General features: G+C 42.5%; 1 protein-coding gene across 2 annotated transcripts; it reads right to left on the bottom strand.

Moving 5' to 3' along the window:
• Nucleotides 1-7: 7 nt before the first annotated feature.
• On the bottom strand, nucleotides 8-27,757 carry tmem102 (transmembrane protein 102). Of its 2 annotated transcripts, none has more exons than XM_084924537.1 (6): nucleotides 27,642-27,757; nucleotides 25,490-25,701; nucleotides 7,188-7,532; nucleotides 6,230-6,423; nucleotides 5,757-5,969; nucleotides 8-4,895 (listed from the first exon to the last, which is right to left on the bottom strand). In XM_084924537.1, the coding sequence occupies exons 2-6, from the start codon at nucleotides 25,689-25,691 to the stop codon at nucleotides 4,296-4,298; spliced, it is 1,554 nt and encodes a 517-aa protein (XP_084780663.1). In that variant the 5' UTR covers nucleotides 25,692-25,701; nucleotides 27,642-27,757; the 3' UTR covers nucleotides 8-4,295. The 2 variants fall into 2 exon arrangements, with proteins under 2 accessions (XP_084780663.1, XP_084780664.1); XM_084924538.1 differs by having other exon boundaries at nucleotides 27,572-27,656.
• Between the last annotated feature and the right edge of the window lie 203 nt (nucleotides 27,758-27,960).

Here is a 27,960-nt window from a genome sequence, read left to right as displayed (position 1 = left end):
CACGTGGTAGCATTTTAAAAGTAATGTTTTATTTCATGCTAAAGCTTTAAGATCAATCAATATAAACCCCGAGAACATAAACGGTAATAAATAAAGCAAATCAGTCAGCATAGAGAGAAATAAAAACTTGCTTTTTCTTTTTAAAGAAAGAAAGAAAAAAAATGGAGAAAGAACTCAAGTAATAAGAGAGATATGAAATTCAATTTCTCAAACTGTGGACTGACTCACTACAGATGCTTATCTCAGTGCCTGAGCATAGAGCACACTACATCTGCTTAGATAACAGTGAAGGGTGACTGATCTCAAGTAGGGAACAAATTAGAAAGATATGGAGGATACATTCAAAAGTTTTAATAACCAAAAGGTTTTTTTTTTTAATTAAGAGAATAGCAAAGAGAAGACAGTGATGTGTTCAGGTGTTTCATTCCTGGAGAGCAGATAGTGACTCAATCCCTCGTTTTTTTACATCGGCAATAAATCTACACACAGGCCGTTTGATTCGGGGGTGTTGTTTGCATATCTATGAATCAATTCTAATACCCCAAAGATTTTATGTGTACAATTCAACAATTCAGGTAAAAACATTGATCGTTTCCAGGGTCTAGTAATCTCTAACTAGGCCTGTTAAGGTGTGACACGTTTTAAACTTCCAACACTCTCAGTCGGACGTCGAACGTACCGTTAACACATCTCTACGCTCCAATAAATAAACGCTGTGATCAAATCTTGTAGAGTCTGGGTAGCCATAATCCGGCCCATCTGGGAGAAAGTGCTGAAAACACCCAGTCCACCTTAACAGCTGAATACACACCATGCTGAGACATTCTGTACAGCCTCGACAACACACTTTGGTTTTCCTCAGGCTCACACACACACACGCACACACATATTATTTTCTTTGAAAAATTATTCAGTAGTAAGTACACAATAGCTGACAGTGTAACACAGGACACCTGAAACATTCTAACCAGTAGTTTTAAATCAACCACCACCCTGATTTTTAAGGAGACTTGTACCGACTCGTGTGCTTGTTGTGTTTTGTACCCAACACTGAAAGCAGCATTGCAGTGTCGGGTCAACTAATTGAATCAAAATTTAGCCATGCTGTCTCAAATTCACTTAAGCAAAACAAACTCTCTCTAAATCCATGTAAGTGGAAGTGATCTGGATTTCCTTCTCGCTTCTGCTGCAGCGGCTTGTAATGAAATCAGTGAAGTGGCGCTGCAGGAGAGCGTCTGCTAACAGAGTAAACAGCGTGCTGGAGTGATACCAAGTATAAAGAGCTTTTTGTGTGTGTGTGTTTGGACCAGCAAGTTGTCAGAAGAAGTGGGATGAAGTTAAAAGGCCAACTTCAAATCACCTGCACCCACGGAGGGGGGAAATTACACAGGCACCATTTGGGTGTCTGTCTGCACCCTGCTGTAAGGTTAGTCTCTCAGTGAACACACACGTCGGCGCATATACAAGCACATGAAGCTCATTAAAAAAAGACTAGTCAAGCGGAGGAGACGCGACAATTACCAGAAGCAGTCAAGTCAAAAATAGCCTCCAAAAAAGACACTAAACTGTGTGTTTCCCCTACAGTACGTGAATGGATGTGCTTACACAATGTTTAAAAAGAAGAGATGTACTGGAGTATGTAGACTTAGTGGTGGCTCTACAGCGCCAAAAAAAACTCGAACAGCATCCCACTTGTAAAGTCTGAGAGAATTATCTATTTCTGCGTCCAAATTCTCCTTCGGTTCCCAAAAGTAAACACCTTTTAGGCAGCTTTGAGGGTTAAAACGGCCCAAATTCATTCAACTCCAATTAACTGTATACAATCATGTGTAGCATCCAGGCGGTCATTAAAAAGATGACTTCCAAAGTTTAGTGAAGTTAGCTAGCTAGCTAGCTACTTGATGAAGTGTTCATAAAGTATACAAAAGCTATAACTTTAAACAAAAAGGAGTGTTAGTGAAGTCAGGCTGGCTGACTACAGAAGTGTTGTTATGCGAATATTAACACAGCAGCAAAGGCAATGAATTAGATATGCTTTGGGGTGAGTACCTTTTATCCATAAAGTACAGAGGGGTACTTTATGGAGAAGTACAGCAGCGAGACGAGTGCCGTCATGCACAAAACTGACTAAATGGACCTGGAAACAGGGTCCATATGTCATCACACGACAAGCAGAGTATAGTTGCTGCTTTATAGTTACCTTTTGTATTCTCAGTTTTCTTAATCCCCTTTTAAAGTGCCTACCATAGCACTCAAAAGTCAAAACTGAAAAGCTTAAAGTTTTATGGATTTATCTAGAACTTACAGTGATAACTTAGCAGCAATTTCTTAAATTCTTGAACTGCTTGAATTTTAGTTTATTCTCACACCAGCATGTGAAATGGCAAAGCTGAGCCACATCTTTGACACAAGCTGACTGACAGTCTCCCGCTCATTTTTTTTTACATTATTTTACTCTTTTTGACTTGAGATGCTACAGATGCTAGCTGTGTGCCAACTGTCTTAAATTAACAAAGTTAACAGATGCTTTTAGTTTTTAAGAAAAAAAAGCTTCCTTTTTTATAATCAAACAGTAGTTCATAATGTACATACCAGTTTCAGTACCATAGTGAAGTAACTGTTGTGGCTCTGGAAGAGGCGGTGTACTACTGTAGCCAGCACGCTAACAGCTAAAAGCAAGCACCCAAGGCATGCTAGCACTAATCAGTTACAATAGCTCACCCAGGTTGTTTCTCCTTTCTTCTCACTGTGTTGTTTTTGTTTGTGGGATATCATTTGATGCGCTCCAGTTCTACTAAAGCGGAGGGAAAAATGGCTTCTAGCAACTTGCTAACAGTCAGTCAGTAAGCAAGAAGTCGAGCGCTAATGAGATAAAACGTCTGGCACACTTTAGCTATTGACTCCTTTCTCATTATCGTTTGCATGAACAGTTTTCACTGTGACAGAGGAATAAAATTAGAGGTGCAAAACAACTAAAGAGCTGCATAGCTCCCCTAAATCAACTTGAAACATTATCATTGCACTAATATGACTTATAGGAGTTTCATGCTAATATCATTGCATGAAAACTGACAGTCGTCAGTTTTACTTTTATATTGGTATTGGAAAAAATGAAATTGCCTTTCTTTGCCGATTACCTACCAGAACTTAAATGTTTTTCATTCATTTATTACATTTATTTTAAAGGTGCTGCTCCCTTTTCCCTACTCCTAGTTTCTTCTAATTATATATAGCTTTATGAGTTTTAAATCATAAACATTTTAGACTCCAACTTATAATTTCATATTTTGAAACCATTACTTTCTCAGACTGTCACCGTGCTCCGATAATCTTGTTCTGCTGCAAGTTTTGCACCTATTTATTTGATCCACTTTTTACACAAATTTTAACTGTAATTTTAGGGCCACTTTTACCATTTTACATGCCGGTGTGAGACTTTCAAAGGATAAAAGGCAAACAAACATTCTGACCGTGTGGATTCGTCAGGTCAGACCAGAGTAAGATGTCGACACATGTTAAAACGTGTTTGTTCTGCTCAAACGTAGCTCTTTGGTACATTCCATCACCCCATGAAATGTATTTGACATGAAACATTATAATCATAGACCTACAAAAACAGGGTTGTGCATACCTGAGAAAGATTTTTTTTAAAGTGAGGAGAAAAAAAGTCATAAATTGAGGCATGAGGGTCAAAAAAAAAAAAAAGGGCTAAAATATAGCTTAAAGAGAAAAGAGACTATAAAGACTCGGCAGTTCTCCTTACAACATTACATTCAGTTACATCAGCCACACCTTGTTTTTCCTTTCTAATTCAGCTATCGCCCACTCTGATCTGGAATAAAAAAGGGAGAAATGCACCAATCGTGGAGCTTTTCTCCCGCTGACTTCAGAAGTGTAAGTAATGGATGAAAACTCTTGGGCGAACATGTACACGCACACACACACACACTTTGTGTTCATCTCCACTGGACTTATTTTTCGTGACTAAAGCCCGGCCCTTGTCTTCAGCACCGGCTGATAAGTCTTGTTAAGGCCAGCTCGTTAGGAGAGGGCCATCTCCGTGGCAACAGCTTGGTGACATCATGTCCATTATGCAACGTCGTGTAAACTGGACGTTTTTTGTTTTGTTTTTTTCAGTAGTGAGAAATGAGTGTTTTTGGTTTAAAGAGTCAGTCAAGCAGCACGGCTTCATCGCCGTAGGATGGTCAAACAGGAGGCGTGTGCACAGCGTTCATCAGTGTGTTTGTTAGCTAAACACACTTAATTCCATACGTCTTCCCTGCAGCGTGTCTGCGTCAGTAGAACTTGTCATCGATGCGGAAGTGTGGCCTGGTGACGTCATCGGGGTTGAGGAAAACGGATATGGATTTCCCAGGGTTCTCTGTGACCAGCTGCTGAAGCCGCTGCGCCAGCTTGTCCTCTGAAGGTGAGATGATGCCGTTGGCCGAGTGATGCCCGGGGGAGTTGTGGCCGTTAGTGCTTGCTGTCAGCTCCTTCTTCAGCTGACCCGCCTGCTGGGCTTGGTCCAGAGCCGCCCGCAGGTGCTCGCTGGGATCCGAGCGCACGTGGGCCAATTTCCTGGCGACAAGGAGTGCCTGGCTGTCTGTTAGATGCTCCAACATGTTGCATTGGGGCAGGAAGTAATTTGGACAGTTTTTACCCAGGATGCAATGAGCCAGATCGTCCAGGAGTCCCAGGAGGAGGCGGCCGGGTGTGTCGGTGTCCGGGCAGGACAGGTAGGCAGCAGGAAGTCGGTCACAGGCCCAGAAGAGAAGGGTGCGCAGGTGGTAGAGGCTGAGGCCTGTTCGTGGACGGGCCAGGATACGAGATAGGACGGCCTTGGCTGCTTGGAACGCCTGGGCCATGGGGAAGGGGATGCACTTTTTCAGCTGAACCTGTAACAGAAGAAACAAAAGCCAATGAGTGACCAGTTAGTAGGAAAGAGTGCAGGGAGCTGCTGTTGATTTTTACTTAGATTCCTCATTTATGTGCACTTGTTTCTCTCTAATTTATCGCCTCTACAGTCTAGTTTGGTTGTGCTAGCTTCTTTCAATAGTTTCTTTCTGTTACCAGACGTCCACGTATGGCTGTGTGTGTTTTAGAGAGGTGGTGAGAGATGGAGTAGAGCACACAGAGAACTAGCAGAAGGCAACACAGCCTTACTCGAGTTGATCTCAACGTGTCAGCTGGCAACAAAAGTTTCCCACAGAGTGTTTACTTCTCTGAAGCCACAGAGAGAGACGCTGACCTGTCCACACCGCAATAGAGCGACTTACATAGATAGACTTGCAGTGACTCTTTCTGTCAGATATTGTCACAGGCTGCTTTATGATTACATATAATGTTGCTATTTTTAAGTCCTCTTTTTAGGGTCAGCATATTTTCACTTCTGAAACTCACTTTGAGGCATCAATTTTCTGTCTCCAAAACAAGTCAGGGTTAAGTAACACATCATCTTTGCCTCACCTGTCGTCATGTGTGGAAGAGCTGCCTTAAAATCACCAGCACTGAATCAGCGAGCAGAAAGGATGCAAAATAATTCTCATTTTTCAAAAGTAAAAATACCTCTAAGTGCTAAAAATGCTACATTTTCTTTATCCTTGTGTTACACACAAAGATTATGAAGAGTATTATCAATAAGAGTATCAATAAAATGATACCCAATTTTGCAAATAAGAGTGAAATAAAATGGGGCATAAATGAAAAAGAACATTGGAAACAAAGAAAATTGTTACTACGGTAACAATCTCCCTCACCTCGCTGCGTGAGAACGCCAGTCTCCACTCCCTGTCAGGCCGACCACCCAGCGGGGAGCAGCAGGGCAGCAGATAGAAGCCAGATATGGCCTCCTCCTCTGTGATTTTACCATCCCAGAAGTGGTTGGCAGTCAGCCAGCCTTGGGCCACAGCGGGCCAGCCTCGAAACGACACCACCGGCAGAAGGTCGTACAGCACCCGGCTCGAGCCTGCCTGCAGGAAGGAGAGTGTGGAGGAATATTAAAATGTCACACACTCGGTGCTGAATTACAAACAGGGCGTGAAAAAAAAAATTATTTTAACATTTGACTACAATCCTCTGCAATATTGATTTCACTCCACATAAACGTCCCATGAATAGGAGCAATTTTCACACAGCTGCAAAGTTAAACAGCCCTGATGTTCTTTATCGACTGAGGCGTAAAGAGGGCTTCAGTTTATCACCGTTTTGGAAAGAAGAGCCGAAGTTGTACCTGCAGGATAATAGTAGTGAGGGGTCCGTTTCTCTCCAGGCGGTCTGGGGTGGGGATGCCTCTTTGGGGGCTGCGCCTCAGCTCCTCTACAGCCTCGCTCACGACCCCCCAGAACCAGTCCGTCACCAGGGCGGGAGAGAAGTAGCATCCATCCAGAGACTGAGGGGAGCCCAGGGAGGGGATGGAGCCTTTACCTGAGCGGGGAAGGGATGGCGTGAGGCAGGATGAGTCACTGATTCTATACATTTATCTCACAGCGTGCAGTCACAGAGCCCGAAGATCTCACATTCATCACTTCAGGTGCTTAGCCAGAACCCCACAAGACCTGGAAGACCGCTGTTTTCTGTACTTCTTGTTCACTTTACTCGAGACGCTGCGCTCTGCAGCCTGCTACAGTAATCTTGTGGGGCTGTTTATACACACTAAAGAAGTAGGACACTCAATACATCACATATTTATGGCGCCAAAGTTTCAGGGTCCCGACAGAAGCCAATTTCAGACAAATACCCCGGGCACGCTAATGGCCCGTTCCCACTGAACACGTCATTTGTCACATAAAAATCGCGGGCAAATTAAAAACTACTGCAGCCGCTGAAACTGTTCCCACAGGACGTGCATAAGTCGCAACATCATTGGGAGCAGGCCTCAAGGCTGTAAACTTCATTAAATAGATTTAATTGATCTTCCACTGTTTACGTGTTTCCCCTTTATTTTCTCTGTGCTATACAGTGTAAACTGTGACCTAAAGGATGAGAGAGGCTGAGACGTGAGTAAAAAAGGTGTTACACTCGTAAACGTCGCTCAGTTTATTTAAAATTGTATCACAACACAACACCGTGCATCAAGTTATGAGAGACATGACTTAGATTCAGTCAGCTCACACACAGTCCTCCTCTCCGTCTAGCAAATTCTCCATCCCAGTTTCATCTCTCATTATCCTTTTTTTTTTGCAACTCACCCATTTCCCCCTCCTCCTCTTCCTCCTCCTCCTCCTCAGTGGGATGCCCATTCTCCTCCTGGCAGCAGATGCTCCAGCGGGACAGGATGCTGGAGTCACAGAGGCGAAGGCTGAGCCAAGAGTGACAGGGCGGGGAGTGTCTCATGTCCAGAGTGACTGGCTGGTTGCGGTCGTGAAGCTTAAGGGCGGGCACCAACAGGGTGAAGTCCAGGTCAAAGTCGGCCCCTTTGGCGTAGTCCCCAAGATCCTCGGGGTTGAGGTCCAAGACGCCCTCACGGGCCCCGCCGGAGAGCAGCAGGTACTCGTTGGCCACCGGGAGGCGCTGGTCCACTTTCTGAACTAAGCCTAGAATTATTGAGTAAGAGGAAGAGAAGCTAATTAAATAGGTCCTGCTCTTCTTTTCCTTGTTCTCTGTCAGATTTCATTACACTTGTAGATGCTCACAGATGTGTGAGTTTGTCAAAGAGTCCTGCATGAGCACTGCACTAGACCCTAACGAACAATTCAGTGCTTACATGTAGGACTGAAAAATTTCAATCCCAGCCCCACATATGCTACACAAACATGAAGAATAAACAGACTGACACAAACAAAGATCCTTTTACACATCTCCAGGTAACGAGATAAAGAAAAAAGGATAAATGTTTTATAGTTTTGTTAGCTAAGTGCATATATAAGATGAAGGTGGGGTGATAAATATCAGTAATCAGATGATCATCTCATTATATCCTCCTTGTATTTTAGTCCTGGCTGCATCAGGAGTGATAAAAAGAATTCCTCACTCTGTTATTTGGACAGTTTATATGAGAGAAACTCGAGCCCTCAAATCCCTTTATGGCTACTTAGCTGTGCTGTATATGTTACAGGCTCCAGGCCCCTGGGAGCTGCAGTGCTGGAGTCAACTAAATTATGTTTTGCCAGCTTTAAAGTGCAACTGAGAAAGCCTTGATCATACAGCCAAAACTGCACTGGTGTGAAGCTCCCTGCTAGCAACTATAGGTCAAAGGTAAAGCACAAATATTTCAAAAACACTTTGCAGGGAAGAGATTGTTAGAGGTTGAACCTGAGAGTGTTTATCCCCACAGGGCAGTAAAGCAGCTGGAGATAGCTGGAACGGGGGCATCAGACCAAGCCAGCAGGCCATGGGTGGGGGCGCAAAGCTCCTAATGTGATCCTCTCATCCTGTTACATGGGTACAAAACCTCAGTGGCATGTGATGTTTTCACGTAGAGCCATGTGTGCGCATATGCGTGTACCTGTGTGCAAGGCAAATATCTAGATTACTCTACGCATTAACACCGGTATATGACCGGTGCCTGGTACAAGCAGAGACCCAAAGACACAGGATAGATGTCATATCAGAAAAGTTGGACAGCTGCAGTTACAATATTAGCCAGTGACAGTCTGCTAAGTTTACCAGCTTTCCCTCTGAAAACTACAATATTATTGGACAATTATAGAATATAATTTATACACAAGAAGAAATTGTGCTTAATCCATAAAGTATTTCAAACTGATAAAGCAAAAACATCGACTCATTTTCCAATCAGCTTCATTCAGCTGGCAGCAGCAGCTTCATGCACAGACAGACAGAACAGGAGTCTAATGTAAGAATAGAATCAGCAACACTTTAACAACAATAGTGAAAGTAACTTAACAATGTAACTTTTGTACCATCTACACAATATTGTCACATAATAAAACTCCCCCAAAACAATTACATGAAACTCCCACACACTGTCGCTAATACATTTATCAAAAAATTACAACACTTCTGTCCTGTTTACCTTCATCAGGTACCTGATTAGAATATAATGGCCTAAATTTATTACCAGGAAGCAAGACAGTTTGTGGGAGTTTCACTTAATTGCCTTTTGGGGAATTTTTCTTCCAACGCACCTACAACATATTCTGAAATTTAAAAATATGTTGTATTGTGGATCTTGTATATTAAGTTTTTTGAGCAGCTACTTAAAACCTAGCTTTTCCACCACGTAACCACACCAGGAATTTCCATCTACAGTTTGATCTTCCCGTCATAACGAGTGAGTACTCCAGCGACGCTTGGTGGAGTGATTTGTTTACACACATCATGATCTGCTATTATATATGATGCATTTCTGCCTAAGTGTGTTATTTCCACCTTAAGCAGAAACAGTTTTCCTGCATATTTTATGAAGTGCTTTGGTGGAGGTTGTTGAAATAGTGCCCTTTTTACTAAATTATTGGAGACGGCCAAGCAGCTCTCAGTTTAAGACATGCCTGGGCTCGTCTAGTTGTTGTGTGGACAAGTGAATGCAAATGCATACATAAAAATGTATTATTATCACAGGCGGCATGATATGGCGGAGCCCTAGAGATAAGCCTACGGTGCCCCCGAGAGGTCAAATGGACTGGAAAAAAAAAACCAGAAGCAATGAGGAAAAAAAGCACATTAGAAGTTGAATAAAACACTACAAAAATACTTACTACATTATCGTGTCCCCAGAAACAGCTTTTTTTATGATTGTGTTTTACGTGACCTCCGTTGTGGTTTTTGCTTTAAAAAAAAAACAACTGTTTGACATCTCACGGCCACCGTATCAGCCAAACGATGAAGCTAATAATTCGCTAACACAAAGTGGTATAAAGAAAGTATGGGGCTCATAGTGATAAAACTTTCTTAGGTCTTCCAGTGATATAACCTGTTAAATTTAATGTGGTTTATCTGGCTGGTTTCCTAGTAAAAATTAAAAGAATCGTGTCATATAAATAATAAATATAGAAACAGCAGGAACAGCTGATGAGAACCAATGCAGCAGCAGCATCACCACCACATGCTGTGTGCTACTTTACATGAAAAAGGCCAAAGAGTTAGATTAACTATAAAGTATTAACAAAACTGGCTGGAAACTGGAGGAAAAATGAACATGGGACTAGAGTGTGAGTCAAAGTCAAAACTGCTGATGAGGATCTCTCTGATGATTTGCTTTGAGAAGCAGGAGGGGAAAAAAGAAAGCACCACAGGGTGAGCTGTCGATGAGAAGAAGGAAAGCAGGAAGTACGTGACAGCTTGTCTTTAGATCTTCACATTTCTCAGCAGAATCGGCCCATCTAACTCTACGAGCTCCATTCGTTCTCTGACTAGACAAGTGCCGCTCACTCCTAAGACAGATGCTCCTGTTGGACTTTATGTAAAACACTCAAAGTCCTCTGCATCTCCAGCTGCCCTCAGCCTTCCTAAAGGTGATAGCGTTACTAGTTTTAAACAGGTAATTCAGTAATCTAGTCTGTTTATCAGCCATCTTGACAGAGGAGTTTTCCAGCACTTAACCTGTAACAGCGGATCTTCAGCAAACATCCTGCTAACAGAAACCTCTTATTGTTGTAGCCAACTGATGATACCATACGGGGGTCAAGCATTGGTCCATGGTGCTCGCTACAGTGCAAAACACATCATCAACTGACATGCCAGAACAGGCGTAACATTAGTGAGAACTCTGAAACTTTGGGTCCTGCCATCCATGTGGATGCTACTTTGACACACATCACGTATGTACATGGTTGAAGACCATGTAACGGTATTCAATGATGGCTGTGGCCTCTTTTAATATGATAATGTGCTCTACCATAAAGCAAAAATGGTTTAAGAGTGCTTTCAGAAGCACAACAAGTATTTTGAGGTGTTGATTTGGCCTCCAAATTTCCCAGATCTCAATCCAATTGAGCATGTGTGGGATGAGCTGGAAAAACCTGTCTGATCCAAAGAGGTCCCACCTCAAGACTTAGACAGGACTTAAAGGATCTGTTGCTAACATCTTGGTGTCAGGTAGGACAGCAAACCTTCAGGGGTCTAGTGGAGCCCATGCCTTAACGTAGGGGTGGGGGAACGTCCTCAAGGGTCGGTGTCCTGCAGGTTTTAGATGTGTCCTTGATCCAATAGGGCTAATTTAAACGGCTAAATTACCTCCTCAACATGTCTGGAAGTTCTCCAGAGGTCTGAGGCCTAATCACTCAATTCAGGTGTGTTGACCCAGGGTGATCTCTAAAACCTGCAGGGCATTGGCCCTTGAGTCCTGGAGTTCCCCCACCCCTGCCTTAACGGGTCAGGGATGTTTTGGCATCAAAAGAGGGGCTGACACAATATTAGCCAGGCAGTTATAACAGTGGGCACAGTGTGACCAACTGATTATCAGAACTTCAAACCTGAAAAGACAGAAAGAGACAGGGGGAAAGGGTAGAAATGGTAAATGGGCAGATCAAAGTGAAGAAGAAATAGAAAAGACAGTGTCAGAGACGCCAGCCAAAGGGCAAAAAGTTTGAAGCTCCAGCTCCTCTGATTTGTTTGGTTTTATCTGCCACTGATAAAATGGGTCAAATAGGCGAGGAGGAGGAAAAGAGTGATGAAAAAAAAGAATAAAAAGCATCTTATCTCTCCAGCTTCGCTTAGAGAGCACAGAGGAGAAACTGCATCAATTAGTGAGGACTCTTCAGTCTCCACGCTGGATGTGGGAAGTTTGAGGTTGTTCCAAAGAACACAGTCGACTTTTTAATACCAAACTCTCAAATCGACAGTCGCACGCTGCTTCGCTGGGCATCTGCCAGTGAACATGCGGGCACACGTGACTCGCACAACACACTGTGATGTGTGAGTCTATAGGCGAGCACACACGGTTGAGAATAGAACTGAAATGGAGACAGTCTCGGCTGGTTTCACAGCCACGGATTAACCCTAATCCTGTAAGAAATGTCTTTGAATGCAGATTTCTATTAAAGGAAAATTTTTCCGTTAAGAGCTATTTCTACTCTAGACTCAATTCTAGGTCTGTGAAATGACTATTTGATAGCAGTTAGCTTCCCCACATGTCCAACCTGTCTCACTGATGTTATTAGCATGTAACTGTCAACTTGCCCCCATCTAACTGAGTACTGATTGCAGACTGGCTCCCTCTTATGGTCGTCTCATGCACCAAAGCCCCTTTTGAAGTCTGCTGTGAGTGGTTGCAGACAGGTCCCCATCTTAGAAGCAACCACTTCAACCTCAGTCTCCAACCACTGTTGTCCCCAGTGTTTCCATTAGCACACTTTTAGAGGGTTTTACATTTGACCAGTGTTACTACATACAAGTATAGTATTTGCCTTTGTGAGCACTAAATTACATTTAAAAGAATACTTCAAAATAAGCCCAAAGAAGTGTCTGCAGGCATTTCAATATGGCTGCCAAGTGGCAGCTTCTAGACCAGGGGCGGGGAACTCCAGGCCTCAAGGGCCGGTGTCCTGCAGGTTTTAGATGTGTCCTTGATCCAACACAGCTGATTTATATGGCTAAATTACCTCCTCAACATGCCTTGAAGTTCTCCAGAGGCCTGGTAATTAACTAATCACCCAGGGTGATCTCTAAAACCTGCAGGACACCGGCCCTTGAGGCCTAGAGTTCCCCGCCCCTGTTCTAGAGGGACGTGGGCCCAAACAAAACTGAATGAAAGAAAATAAATTCGTGAAAAAACAGAGGTCCACTTTTGATCATGATAAAAGAGGCTTAGGTGAAACATGATTTAAACTTGGAGATTCAAAAGCATTTACATACAGATGTGCTTACTTTAACAATACATTCAGAAGGGCAGGGTACCACTTTCAATCAGGTTCCTGCCTAAAAAGTAGAATAAATATCATGACTATTTCATTTTATTCTTTTTTAAACACACAAACTAATTTACTAGGATTTCAAAATCAATAGCCATTTATTTATACTACGACTCCATTCTGTCATTGTCATCTGTCTTTGTCGACAACTGAACACATCACGTAATATGAGTGCAAATTGATCGAATTGCATCAGTGCACTGTGGACTTACATGCTAAACAGACCAATTAAAATATGAGATATCTCGATTTGAAAAGAAGCAAAGTTCAAGCCAAAGTTTTCAAAGTGTACAGCGTTAGAGAGTGAAGACACATTCAGACACGTCTTTAAGAGAAATACTCTTCTCTGCATTACACAATGGTGCATTCAGGTGTCAGAACAAAGCTACAGTACAAAGAGACGCTGCTGAGAGAGCCTCCCCGAAGCAGAGCGCAGGCAACATGGGAACGACATCCTCTCTCATAGCAGAGCGAAAATACTCTGCCACACACCTCTGCAGATTCATACGCCCTGAATATAGCTCTGCAAATCTCTCTGGAAAATGTGATTCCTCTAAATAAACCGAGGATTCCTACATGAACCTGACTGCACTAACAACTGAGATGTAGGTAACGCTAATAATACCATGCTCACACATTTATTTTTAACGCTTATTTATCTGCAAGAACATTTCATTTGTGACATTCCTCATTAAAGGACTTCCTGTTTCCAGCACTATTGTACACGTGGATACAGCCCTAAGGAACGCTGACACTTAAACCATTACTGATTGCTAGTACGTTAAACCATGACATAAACATGTAATTACACCATTAGCTTGTTTAATCACTGTATTCACATCAAACCAGCCAATTTCAACTGTGAATGCTTCTGGGAGATTAACTAATGAGGTACATCCAAGTTCTTATTTCAGGCCATCTTTGTGCAGTAGTGGGAGGGGATGTCATTTGTCTCAGAAAGTGATGTTTTTTTTCTGAGAATCCACCTCTGCGTGACCTCTCTGTTATTCCAGACAATAAAATTCTAATACTGCTGCAGAGCGCGGCATGAAAATCATTTTAAAAGCAGCCACATCCCGCAAGGAGCAATTCAGTCCATTACAAATGACTCCTGACTAATATAGTCTCAACCTGGATGTTATCTGTGCTTTTCAACTGTTGCTTCTCGCAACCTCACCTCGCACGCTAATAGCCGGATTAATCCGAGACAACCCCGCCGCTGAAAGGTGAGCCATTCTGACGCCGCGCTGTTTATGAATTCATATCGAGTCAGGAGATTAGCTCCAAAATAGGGCTTTCAGAAGGAGAGGAATTGAGAAGTTCCAATTTAATCTGATTGGAGGGGATGTCTCACATCACTGAGCCAGGTGTTTAGTGTGTGTGTGTGTGTGTGTGTGTGTGTGTGTGTGTGTGTGTGTGTGTGAGAGAGAGAGAGAGAGAGAAAATGTGATTAATAGGAGCAAGAAACAGGGCTGAGAGTGACGGCAGACATGGTGTGTCTGAAACCACCTGCAGAGAGAGGGGATGCAAGAAGCTGTCAGTGTGTTCCAGCTCCACATTGCTGCTTTGATGCCAGTTACTTTGTGATATGATGTCCCACTAAATGACAGGCAATTATCGCCGAGGGGAAAAAAAGCCAGGCTGCAGTTTTACTTTTACATTTTAGAGAAGCAGTGAGGCTCATTTGTTTGAGAAGCCACATAAAGATGATGTATTTCAATAAAACGGGCCAAAAGAGGTGGCGCAAATTCTCCTCGGTCATCAATTCAGTGTCACAAAGGAGCCCTGTGTAACATCCAGAGAGCCATTGTTACTAATTAATGATACCCACGGCAGTTAAGCGAACTGTAATCAGCATTCAGCACCTCACAGATCAGGGCTGAGCTCTATGCAGAAGACAGTGCGCTATCATGTATCAGATATAGGGTTCTAGCTAAATTACAGCTAACTGGCTAACTGCCCGCATGTTGATTATTGCTGTTTTAGACAAGTCAGTCGTTACACGAGTGACTGTTAAATAAAAAATGAATTTGTTAGCAGCAACTACCATTGAGATAATGTTACCTACTTGTACGTTAGGTACCCTGAACAAGTCTGGCAGTGGTTAGTTTATGAAATGAGCCAATAAAATAACTAAAATAATCAGCTAAGTTACCAAATCAGTTCTGAGAGTCTGGATGAATTAACCAATCCATGTGTGTTAGCCACAGACAGCTTAAACAATGGAATGGAGAATATTATAACCCATAACAGGTGTAAACTTCCATGCTATGATTTTTGTTGTGGGGCATTATTTAACATTGTATGCCAGCAGGTGGAAGTGTGCCGCTTTACACAACCTTTTTGTAGCTTCTTCACTGCGCCGAGTATAGCTGCACTGAACATGAAGCCAGCTACAACCTCTCTCCTGTTTACACGGCAGCTTTTATAATATTAACAGCATTGGGAGGTAGGTTAGCATTAGCTAAGTCTTGTAGCTTTTCTCCATGATTTGGTTTCTTTGAACAGAGAAAAATCCAAATGAACACCAAGTGAACCAAAATGCATCACTACAAACCACAGACGTGCCTGAGGTGGGAGCAATAAATGTAAATATAGGAAGAAGGTGCTTGGAGAACATGGAGACTTTGCATTAATTTCTCAGCTAGCTGCTAGCCTGTACAGACATTTACACATCTATAGTTTCTTGTCGGATTCTAATACAGTGGTCCCTTGTCATAAGGGGGTTCACCTTGCACAGCTTCGCTGTTTTGCAGACTTTTTTTTGCGCAATTTTGCATGCTTTTGATTGGCTGTAGACCATTGACAATCAATCTCCTCCGTCCCGTCTCCTGTACAGTACAGATTGCATTCAGCTTGTCAAATTTACATAAATCTTCGATCACTAGCAGTCTGACTCTGAAGTGCTGTACTCTATGTTTGTAAGTTTTCTCTCCAACAAACACAACAACATTGACGAAATGTTTTGCACCATCAAAGGCACCTGCAGTAGCACCCAAAAGGCAGAGGAAGATGCTAACCATCGCACAAAAAGTTGGACTTCTGGACATGCTAAAGGAAGGTAGAAGTTACCGTATTTTTCGGATTGTAAGGTGCATTAAGCAAAAAAAAAAAAAAAACAGTCAGGTAAGTCAAACTTTACTCAACTCATCTCTTCTTGCTTCCTCTACTTCCGTACCATTGATTTATTAATGTTGAATTCTCTGGCAGCTGCTCTATTCCCATGTTCTGGACCTAAAACAGGGTTTGATCTTTGGTTTTATTCTATACTGGACTTATTTTTCTATGAAGGTTTGAACTTTGAGAGTGTTTAAAAAAGAGAGAAAAGTGTAAAAATATTGATGCCTGTCTGAGAAAAGTGTATAACGTGTGTAGTGAGGGGTTTGTAAAAAATAAAGCTGGCTACTTCGTGGATTTCACCAATCGCGGGTTATTTTTAGAACTCCCGCGATAAACGAGGGACGAGTGTAATACGTGCACGTGGCTCCGGGACGCTCCTTAGCTCAAGCTTCCAACGTACACCTGGTATGGATTGAGGTTGGATTACGTTCACAAATTGCACAATTTACATCACAATGTGCTCAGGTGCTGGATATAAACAGTGCACACAGAGCATGTTTACCTAGGCTAATAATAATAATAATAACCCAATCCAACTACATTTGCATCCTATATTCAGAAATGTAAGCAGTCAGGAAGCAAAAGAGCTCCATAAACTGACACATCCAATAACTGCACACCTCGGCATCAGTGACAAACTCTAGAGCCTATTAACACGCAAAACAAACCCAGCACAAGCTCCACTGCCTCCTTGGATTATATTCAACATCAGTCCCACAATAATATATTCAGGTCTTTTTCCCCCCAGGTCTCCTTCGGTCCTCGCTCGGATTTTGAGCAGTTACACATGAACGAGTTCAGTGTATCAGTTAATGTCACACTTGCTGAATTTTATATGAAGGCTCAGTCACTCCGTCCATCGCGACGCTCTGTGTTTGGAAATGTTCAAATGTCTTCTTTTGAAGTATAGACGGGAGCTCGTTTGAGACACTTAATGAAGGCAGAAATTAAATTAGTCAAATTAGGAGAAAATATGAATGGTGAGGGTTTAATTGTTTGTAACGAAGAGGTGATTTTCTCCCTGTCGGTGTCCTCCGATGTTCATCGTGAAAAACTTTGGAGAGCCTGCGAGTGAGCTGTGAATCCAGTGACTCACGTAGCTGCACCCTCCTCCTTTGACTTATTTGGTTGACAGCTACTGCCCAAATTATTCCCTTTTCTTAGCCTCGGGAATACTTCCGAGTGTGATTATGAAGGAGCAAAAATGAGAGTGTCAGCCACAGTTATTAAAATGAGCAGATACTGTCACCCAGTGTCAGAATATTTCTTATTTAACATGATAAATACAACAAGTTCAATTACAATGAATGACATCTGTGGCCATGTTCAGTCACAGGATGCAGACGGTTGCAACATTTTGGTGTTTCGCAGTCATTTTCACTGACACGCCAGCTTTCTGATCGTTTAGATTTGAAGCTACAAGGTGCCAAAAAAAGGTGTCAACAATGACTATCGCTTATGGCAGGCAAGATGCTGTTCATCTGTGCTGCCTGGCACTGGTGAGCCTGAGCTGATGGAAAGTGAACAGAAACCAAGCCTAACTAATCCAGCACAAATATTTCATTCATCTTTTCTGTCTGCAGCGCCGTGATTCTTGCGTACCTGCCAAGAACGAATGAACACAGGCTCTTAAATACAAAATGGCATTAGCTGAGAATTAATGAGAGAGAGGAGACCACGTGGAGCCACCAGCCCAAGCCAGCGATAAAAACTACAGCTGGACCCGGAGCATCTGAGGCAGAGAAGTCACAGCACCCAGCTGCGAATCAGTCACGCAGAAGCCCACCAGCGTTCACGGGCGAGAGCGGGAGACCGGCCAGACACGGCTTGGACCACAGCGAGCTGCTTTCCCACAGGGATGCCGCTGCTATTTTGATGGTTCAAATTAAACCAAAGAGGATTTTTTTCCTCCCGCCCCTCACAAAAATGAAATATGCATCGCACCATGTGAGAGTGTATGAAACTGCTGCAAAGGTTGAGGGGAGAAATTCAGTGCTGGATAAATGCACTATATTAAAGCGTTGAAGGAAAATAACATGTTCTGCTCTGACTGGCTTCTCAGTGTTTGGATACTGCTGCTGCCCAACTGTGGAAAAGAAAATATACAAGCTAAGAAAATATGCAAGTCTCTGCATTTTGTGCACAATCCTTGCATAATTAAATGGCTTTGCCAATTTGCTATGTGCTCTTCACAAATAGCAAAGATTATGTTTCATTCATTTCATTCCTGTGTTACTACAGCTTCACTAGCTGAATGCACGAGGCCATGCTTGGATATTAAAGAGCAAGGCTGCTTCAAGCTGAATGATGGTGTTCGAGCACCGTTTTCAAACTTACATTACATATTATTGAATAATAATAAAAAATGATTAGTCAACTGATGGCAAATTAATCCATCCATCCATCCATTCACTTCCGCTTATCCTTTTCAGGGTCGCAGGGGGGCGCTGGAGCCTATCCCAGCTGTCATAGGGCGAGAGGCGGGGTACACCCTGGACAGGTCGCCAGTCTGTCGCAGGGCCAACACACAGGGACAGACAACCATTCGCACTCACATTCACTCGCACATTCACACCTAGTGGCAATTTGGATTATCCAATTAACCTATCCCCACAAGCTGGGCAAATTAATCCATTTATGTTATTTTCTAAACAAGCAACAACCTCCAGGGCTAAAAAAGAAAACAGCAGTCAGCCAAAACTTAAGTTCCTCTAGTGGCCTCATGAGGTTGGATCCAAAACAGTCAGCCCCCATGAACTTAACATGTTTACATCATTGGTGTAGAAGGACGATTTCCCTTGTTAGAGGAACCGCTCGTCAAATCGTCCACATGCATCGTTAAGGGTGCAATAAATAATATTTTACGGTATTGTCAGGACTATCACAATCGTAATCTGAGTACATCTGTCTTTGCAGTGCACTAATTAAAATTATGGATGAATCTTGCTAATCACATTTGCTAGCATTAGCTGCTAACTTTAACCTCTCGTCTAAATATGGTAACTTCCTGCTCCTGAAAACCAGCACGGCCACACCTAAAAGGCTAACTCTGAGGCCAAAAACACAAACTGGGAGACGTCACAGGGGCCACATCCATCTTTCATTTACAGTCCATGTTTTCCAGCTGAAACACTGAAAATGACACTCGTTCCAGCTTCTCAAATATGAACAGGCGGGTCCGTTAATAATTAATGGAATATATTTGAGTTTTTGGACTGTTGGCACAACAAAACAAGTTATATAAATGTGCCTTCAAGAGCTTTGGGATATTACAATAGACAATCACCAAAACACCTAAAAATAAAATAGGGGCAAATATATTTAGAGACTGTATGTTTCAGTGCTAAAGGCCAGCGCCTGCAACAGTCACAGAACCACGATAACTTCATGAAATGAGATTATAGTGATATCGCTGGTAAAAATCACTCAGATGTTCACTAATAAGTTCACAGCTCAAGGTGACCTTTTCACTCATCCTTCTTCTGACTTGGACAAAAGCAACTAAGGTGCTGATGGCACTTCTCAGTCTAACCACCTCCACTTATCACTCAAATGGGCACACAGTCAAGAGGTCTAAGTGTGAAAAATAGCAGCAAAGCAGCTGACATAGGCAAGAACGGAGGTCACTGTAACTAAGGAAAGGCGGAGATCTGATGTATACTCAGAATTTACTGCTACGTTTTTAGAACTGATACCAAATCCAGTTATGACCAAGAGTATGACATGCATAACTGCAACAAACCACAATGACTGAGTCAATAAACATACATTTTAACATATGCTTCTATCCAGAATAATTTGTACAGATGCTGCTTCACACATTTCTACCAAACAAACGGCTCATGCCAGCACCAAACACCAACCCAGGTGCTATAAAAACTCTGTCCAAATCTGAAAAATGCCGAATATCCCTCCCAGTGATCGACTCACCACTAATGTCAAGTACAAGGAAGAAAAGTTCTCATTTGACTTTTGTTTTTTAATATATACAGTTTGTTAAAACAGTTTTTTCTTCAAACATTCATACACAGTGTAATTCTTCAACATTTCAACCTACAACTGAGAACTTTCCGGATAAAAATGTCAGAATCTGGGCCGATGCTGAAGAACACCCGTGACTTTTTTAACTTGGATCAAAAGTAATTCCCTCTCCCCGACATCAGGAGGGGGAAGATGAACTCTGAACTAAACTCGCTAACAATCTTTAAGATCTGTGATGCTGGGTTAAGGGTACGTCTGGGCCCACACCGGATCGTCTGCTCCGCCGGCAGCGTGGATCTATTTCTGCCCTCATCACACTTTTGTTTTTCAAAAGACATCCACAGTAGCCCCCCCGCCACTGTAGCCTGAAGGCAAAACCACAGTGTTTACTCAGATGCTGGGTAAATAAGGGCCTCTTCTTGAATCTGTCACGCTGTGAGGGGAAATCGCTGGGTACACCGGGTGCGTGCGCGTGCATAAGAGTTTAATCTCTTTTCTCCTTCCTTTTCTCTGACAGTGTGCAAATCCCAGTGGGGATCCCTTTGCAGCTTAAACTTTAGAAAAGGCTGGCAAAAAAAAGCTGAAGCGAAGCCACTAGTGTACGGCATCAACACTCCAGCACCTTTGCAGCCCCTCCAACAGCAGGCCGGCATGCTTTAACAAGGCCCCTCCATCAAGATATTTGCTTTTCGCTGCTGCTTCTCCTCCTCCGCAGAGCCTCGAGAGGCACAGAAGCTGCTAACGTGGCTACCGCCGCATACTTAACTTTATATTCCTAGAACGCAAACTGTCTCCTTCAGTGGAAAGTGCCAAACTTTTTCTGTTTTTTTTCCTTTCCCCTTTCCATACGCAGTTGGAGCTGTCACAGCAGGTGGTGAGGCACAGGCTATGAAAATGCTAGCAAACCATTGGTGATTATGCAGGCAAAAGATGCCTCAAAAACCAAGAAAAAACTAAGAGCGTTAGAGAGCGAGCTTCTCAGCCAAGATAGAGCAAAAAGGAAAGCAGAGGGCTTTGCAACACAGTCATGAAAAATGAGAAGTGAGCAAAAGAAAAGGCTAGAAAGGAAAAAAAAAAGAAAACTTTTACACAGAAACAGGAATATCTGCTGCACTTGGTGACACAATGATACGATAAAAAAAAAGCCGAGTTCCATCTTGATTTGTGTGATTTCTCCCCGGGGGAAGCAGCCCGTTTGATGAAGCTATTTCAGCTTAGAGGAGGAGAAGCCTTGAAACTTAGAGAAGCTGTCTGTCAAGCAATGCTACAGTACTGATTTGACAGGAATAGTAATTCTGGGTGAGCCAGGCATCTCTGTGCACTGACAAGAGGATCTACAGCAATGTAAAACTTGGTAATAAAAATACACACGGGAGAAAGAAGTATATATATATATATATATATATATATATATATTTTAAAAAACGACCTGAAACTTTCTGGCCAAACACGCCTCGTTTCAAGAAAGAGGGGCTGGCAGACAGGAAACAGCAGGGAGGGAGGAGAGTGCCACCTATTGGACAAACAAACACACTTCGCTTGTTACTAATAAACACAATCTGAGCATCAAGTCTTAACAAAGCCAGCCCGTCAGGTGTGCGATCAAACTACGCACTAAATATTTTTAAATCCAATTAACTCTAATCACTAATTAATTAATTAATAAGACCAGAAAAACTAAGTAGATACAATCATCTCAGTTAACGCTGTGTCGTTGGTCACACGCAAGAAAGAATTCAAAGAGGTCACTTTGATTTGTGACTCTCTGGGTAACTGACTTTGTAGCGTTTCTGTCTTTATTCACACTGATGCCATACTACATTCTGTTATGGTCTCCCATGCGATGTCAGCTTCATGTACAGTATTTGGAATACATGTAGAATTACACGTGTGCCCTTGCAGTGCTACTGCAACACACAGCAGCACCGAACACTTTGTGTGTGAGCTGGAGAGTGAAGCATTATGGTTTCCTGATCAGTTTGGACTTTATGCAAACTTCTGAGTAAGTGTGAGCACTGGATTTGTTTTGTAAAGAAGAAAGTGGATTAATAAACCTCGCATTGTTTTCTACAAGAGGACTTTGGGGTGAGTTAACTGGATTAAGTAAGGAACGTGTGCCGGCTCACAGCTTACCCTGTGTGGATTCTACACCTATTGTTACTGTTGAGTAGGGCTGCACAATATTAGGAAAACCTGCGATGTGCGATAACTGTGATCAATACTGCGATAACGATATGACTTGCGATAAAATAAATAGCAAAAAAACGAATACATAATTTCCATTTTACTGCAACGGTTTTATTTAATGAAAGCTGCTGTATTAGCAGTGTAATAACAAAGTGCACTTTAACATTGAAACATTGTCCCCATAAAAAAAATTTCTGAGGCTTGAATTCTGAAAGACATCCTTCCTGGTCTCTAGAATTAGTTTTAAATAAACATAACTTAAATTATACTGCAAATTATCTCAATGCAGTTGTTCATCATTTTACCACTCACCAAGTAGTTATGATGCAAGTCAAAACTGGAGAAGAAACTTTACTGTAGTGCTTGCGTAGTTTTCAGCTTGGCTCAGTTCAAACGTGACGGTCTTGCAGCATGTTTCGTACATTTGTGGAATGGCGACATGGGAAAAGTAGTTTCGTGAGGGGATGCGGTATCTCCGGTACACTTTATGTATCAGACTGGTGAAGCCCTCTCTGCTAACTGTATTTATAGGCATCATGTCTTTGTCAAAAAATGTGTAATGGCCTCTGTTATTTCTTTGTACCGCTTCGACGTTTTCTCATAAGGAGTTCCACTTGAAAAACTCTGATACAGAGACGGCTGTTGGACAGCGGCGCTCTTTGTCTTAACATTAGCAACCTTTGTTTGGCCCTGTCTTTCTGGAACTCTTCAAACAGTTCTCTGTGGTTGTTTTGAAGATGATGGTGGAGATTAGTCGTGTTTCCTCTGGTGGTTGCCACGAGTGTTCGGCAAGTTTTGCAGAGCACCTGTGTTTGGAGAACGTCGTCTTTATCAAATCCAAAGTACCTCCAAATAAGCGAGGTACTATTTTTTTTTTTTTGGCATGAGTTCGTAGTCAGTAGCGTTCTCGTCATGCGTCTCACTCTCAGCCTTTACAACTCTGACTCGTTGCTGCAGCGTTGTTCGCTCCCCACCTGCGTAGGAGGCGGGCCTCTAATCCATTTGATTGGTTAATGCCGTGAAGGGCTCTATTCGACTGGTCAAATGTGTAAAGGGGTTTCATTGATTGGTAAATTCTTTAAAGCACGTGTGTAAACATTTTAAGGTACCCAATTATCGCAGTTTACGTCGTCTTTTGCGATGGGCCCATCGCGCAGGCTGATATCGCGATGACAATAAATTTTCGATTTATTGTGCAGGCCTACTCTTGACTGTTTACACATAATAAAACAACCTGACAGGTTGAGGAGAACTATGATAGCATGTGGAGTCTGCACATTGTCCCTGTGCCTGTGTGGGTTTGGGTACTCGGGCTTCCTCCCACAGTCCAAAGACGTGCTTGTTAGGTTTACTGGTGATTCTAAATCAGCCATCAATGAGGCAGATGTTTGAATGTTTGAACTGCAGAGCATAAAGCAGTTTATAAACACGTGGTTACAATGTGATTTAGAGTCTAAAGAGCTTTGACCGGTCAGTAGGATGGGAAAAATGCTACATGAATGCAACTGCGTGACATTATCTGTCTCCTTGTGATAAAGGCTAACTCATTCACAAGTGAACATGAACGAGGTCGACACTGATTCGCTGCGTTCTAGCTCATCCACAGTGCTTTTCTTTCATTACATGCTGAGAGAGAGAGAGAAACTCTGCTGTGTCTCTCGTTTTCATTTCCATGTCAAGAAACAAACATCGACATAGCGAATGTTTGTGCTAAGTGCTACGACCAGCACGTGTTTACAGATGCTGGATCTGGGTCTGTGAGATCGCCTCTGCTTCCGCCAACTTGCTGTTCTGACCAGCTTCTATAGAGAAAACCAAACTTTAGTGCTTGTTTTCAATCTTCAGATGAAAACTAAGCAACAAGAAATACCTTTACACACATGAGAGGCTGCTTTATAATTTATTGTTTAAATTTTTTTTTATTTTATTCCCATAGTCTTAAACACACCGCAACAGATTTCTGGGGAATGTACTTTTCTTGATTTTAATTTCAGACTTCTTAATGACCCACTGGAGCTTCGGTGCATACGGGAGGATTAAATTAAACATACTGTACCTGGTCTATGCTGTTCATTATTTTCCTGCATGCTGGCTCCCAACATGAGCCACGAAACGAAAGAGAATCCTCTCACACTTAAATGGGAACTCTTTTTGCCTCAATTATATTTCACTACGAACAAAAACTGTCAAAAAGAAATGACCTCGCTGTACTAAAGTCTGACGAGTAGTTCGACACAAACCAAACCGTTTTTCACTCGTCACCTTTTCATTGTACTTCAAGAGCCTTCTGATGCACTAAGTCTACACGGACAGGCAAATCAGCACATGCACAGCAGGATGAAGCTGATGACTCTAATCATTATTTCACATTAAGCATGCCAGCATAGATCACTGCATGTTAAGCCAGCACAGCATGGTGTGATTGTACTGGGCAGAGTCCAGGTGACGACAGCAGGGCGTTGCTAAAAAAGACTCCTCATTGCTCACATAGGTCGCACAGCCCTGGGTAAATAAATGCACGCATGCTTGCTTGACCATAAAGGTGCATTTAACAAAAACAGTGGGCATTACATGAAAAGGTGTGCACTGTAAGCAGGCTTTGTGAGAGTGGTGTGCCGACTGAGGCTGAAACCTTAGAAGAAAGCGTATTTGCCCCCTTCCTGCCACATTTGGCAGCAAGAACTGCAATTAAGCATTTGTGATAACTGGCAGCGAATCAGTCAGTGCGTTCTTGAACTACTTTTGGTAGGTCGGCCACTCCTGGGAAAGGTGCCCCACTGTTCCAAGTTTTCTCCTTTTGTGGATAATTAACGTCTACTAATGAACAAGAAGCGGAGCTGGAGCCCAACACAGGATGTGAGACTCACTGAACATACACCTAATGACACTGCTCTGTTATCCGTTTTTAAATAGAGTTACTCGGCAAAGATGATCGCTACAGAAATAGAAATCATACACACGCATACATTTGCATGCACATACAATATAAATCTGTGGGAAACCTTTTCCACCCATCCAAAAAGTTATGCTGTTAGAAATATGTGCTGCACATAAATGGTCTTTAAGAAACCAGTTTGAACTGATTAGAGCTTTGTAACATGTTGTTATCCTACTGGAAGGAGCCATTAGAACATGGGTGCAGATGGACATGGTCAGGAACAATACTCAGGTAGGGTGAGATTGTACCAGCTGTGCACTAGATTAATGCTAAAGGGGGCCAAACTCAAGCAGGTCATCTTGATAGTGTCTTAAGTCAAAATGCACTGACTTGCTGCCGTGCTATTGGCTAATTAGATATGTGCATTTGTGTCCTATCTCTGCAAGCTTCCTGTAACAGTCACTACAGGAAGGGAATCGGAAAGGAAGTGTGTATTAGAAATGAACATCTCTACCTAGCATGTTGAAGATGAAGTCCTTGGCGGTGTGGACCTCTAAGGCGGTCTGGTCTCCAAACTCCCCCTGCTCCAGCAGTACCAGTTCAGATACCTGTGCCGACAGCTGCTCCAGGGTTGCCCCTGAGCGGAAGTCCACCTCAGAAAGTTTCTTGGCGGGTGCTGGGGAGCGTGGAGTCACCGCACTCATCAGGGACTCCATCTCTACAACCCTGTTAAATGAGGACAGAGAAAGTGAAACTGTTGTCATTATTTTTAACCTCTGTGCTTAAATGTTGGAAAACCACAATAGCCCTACTGTGATGACTAAAGCAGTGGAAACAGCTCCCCTGAGGGACGAATTATACACTCACAGTGCCAGTAATAACTATTTGTTTTAAACTTTACCATTTAGCACCCTAGAACAAACCACAGGGCTATCTGTTTACAGGATGTGCCTGACACCAGAGCCTGTGCTCAGACAGTTTTAGTGTTGCAGTCATGTTTTCACCCATATAATATCCGCCTTGTTTTCACCAGCCTTGTGTGAATCATGAGACTCTGAGAGGCACTTTCACAGAGAAACATATGACATCAAGGAACAACCGCCAATGCATCATAACAGCTGAAAAGGTGACACTGATGTTTTGACCAAAACTGCTAAAAGTGGAAATTCCAGCCTTTTTTTAATCATATGAGCACCAATAATTCTTTTTTACCAACACCTATCATGTTTCAATTGAGCTTCTTTCACTTTAAATGTCATGAAATTACTTTAATACAGTTAACAATAAGCTCTTTCGGCAAGTTGGTAAACTTAGCATTCAATGTTTCAGTGACCATTACATTTAGCTATTTACATAGCTATTATTTTTTTAGCATTTTCAGCCATTTACACTGTTGCAAGAATTTTTGCTAGAGACAAGATTTAGGAAAATCAGAGCAGGTGCTACATTATGAACACAGAACCTTTTGAAAGCAGTAGACTCGCAGTCTTGTAGCCATCCAAAGTCGCAATAAACATGACCAACCAAAGCCTCATGAAGAAAGTTACAATAACACATTTACTAAAAGTACTAAAACTAATGATATCACCTCTATATTTTTTTTCCGTATCTTTCGTAGGTTCCCAAAATCATTTCAGTTAGTCTTAACAAAAGTCTAGTTTTTGTTTTTATTTTCTTTAACTAAAACGAGTTTTTCACATCTAGTTTTAGTTTTGGTTAACTATGATAACCCTGACCTCTTGGAGACACTGTAGAAACACCCCCAGAGTACAAGTGTTCACTTCCTTAAAGGAGAGTCAATGTATCTACAGAAAGTAAAACTCAAAAACATACCTACCGTTTAATAAAACCTGAGCTATTACTTTTTTTAATGACATTACAGACTTGTAATTTGGTTGTATACACGACCATGAGCAAAGGAATGTGTCTGTGAAGTTAAATGTACTACATGGTGCCTCAGGTGGCCGGACTAATTGCGGGACAGGAGTTTTTAAAGAGTTTAGCGTATTTGGGAATGCATTACGTCAATGATGTGCTGTTAAAAATACTGCTGTCCTTTAATAGGCTTGAATAATTGCATTAAATAACGTGCTCTGAAAGTAAGAAGCCTAAAAGTTGTAATGTAAACAAAGCTCAGTCGAGCGGAATGATATCTTGGCCCTTGCCCCACCAAACTGGGTCAATTAGCGAGCCAGCCCCCCCACTTCTAGCTGCAAAGCTAATAGCCAAGAAAATTAGCTACACTGCTGTCTAAAAGTCAACGCAGGCTTCTTAAGCGGTTCTTTAAAGGCAGCAAATAACGCTGTTTTGCTTAGAAGAGATTGCAATCAGTGTTGTACTATCGTATTAGCTCAGGGTCTGACTCGCAGTGATAATGTCGGTGCGGTGCCTCGCCCAGAGTCGGCTAATTTCTTTTATTAGCCAATATTAGCTCATCAAATTAGCATGCTAGCTAACGTGACAGATGGGGACAGTGAATCCAAGCGCAGCGTCATACACACACACATTCACACTGAAATGTATACACACACACACACACATAACCCATACAGATGCATGCACACACACTCAGCGAGAGTGGGTGTCGTTAGCTTACGAGTCGCGGTTCACAGTGAAATGATTAGCTGTCAGGCTAAAGCTGCCAAATATCCCAAACGGACACACACCCGTTACACGCTGACGCGAGGGACTCTCTTCGCTATCTTCTATCTTTAATGTTATTGTGATGCCTTCGCTTCAATCCGCTTTCCTCAGCTGTCATTTCCAACAGGTCCTGGGCACCACCTTTCCCCTGGCAACACCGTCCCAGAAATCATGGTCCTACTCAGAGGATCCAGGGATTAGCGGTGTATGTGGAGAGCACGCCCCGCGTTACAAAACTACAAACGGATTTGTGAGGTCAGGTTTATGATTAAAAAATGTGCCTCGCAAAGAAGATAAAGGCAAGAGCTGAAGGTTTGATAGGAGGATTGCACAGCTGGTGTT

Source organism: Perissodus microlepis, chromosome 3 (assembly GCF_051167445.1).
Source record: "Perissodus microlepis isolate ML-2025 ecotype Zambia chromosome 3, ASM5116744v1, whole genome shotgun sequence".
Lineage (NCBI taxonomy): Eukaryota > Metazoa > Chordata > Actinopteri > Cichliformes > Cichlidae > Perissodus > Perissodus microlepis.
This window is presented reverse-complemented; position numbering and strand designations above follow the sequence as displayed.

What these genes read in the sequence shown, in the direction of transcription:
- tmem102 (XM_084924537.1), bottom strand. Translation starts at nt 25,691, where the DNA reads ATGGAGTCCCTGATGAGTGCGGTGACTCCACGCTCCCCAGCACCCGCC. An exon ending in CTTCATCTTCAACATGCTAG is followed by an intron (nt 7,533 to 25,489) that starts GTAGAGATGTTC and finishes CAATAATTCTAG; the next exon opens with GCTTAGTTCAGAAAGTGGAC. An exon ending in TCACTACTATTATCCTGCAG is followed by an intron (nt 5,970 to 6,229) that starts GTACAACTTCGG and finishes TCCTTCCTGCAG; the next exon opens with GCAGGCTCGAGCCGGGTGCT.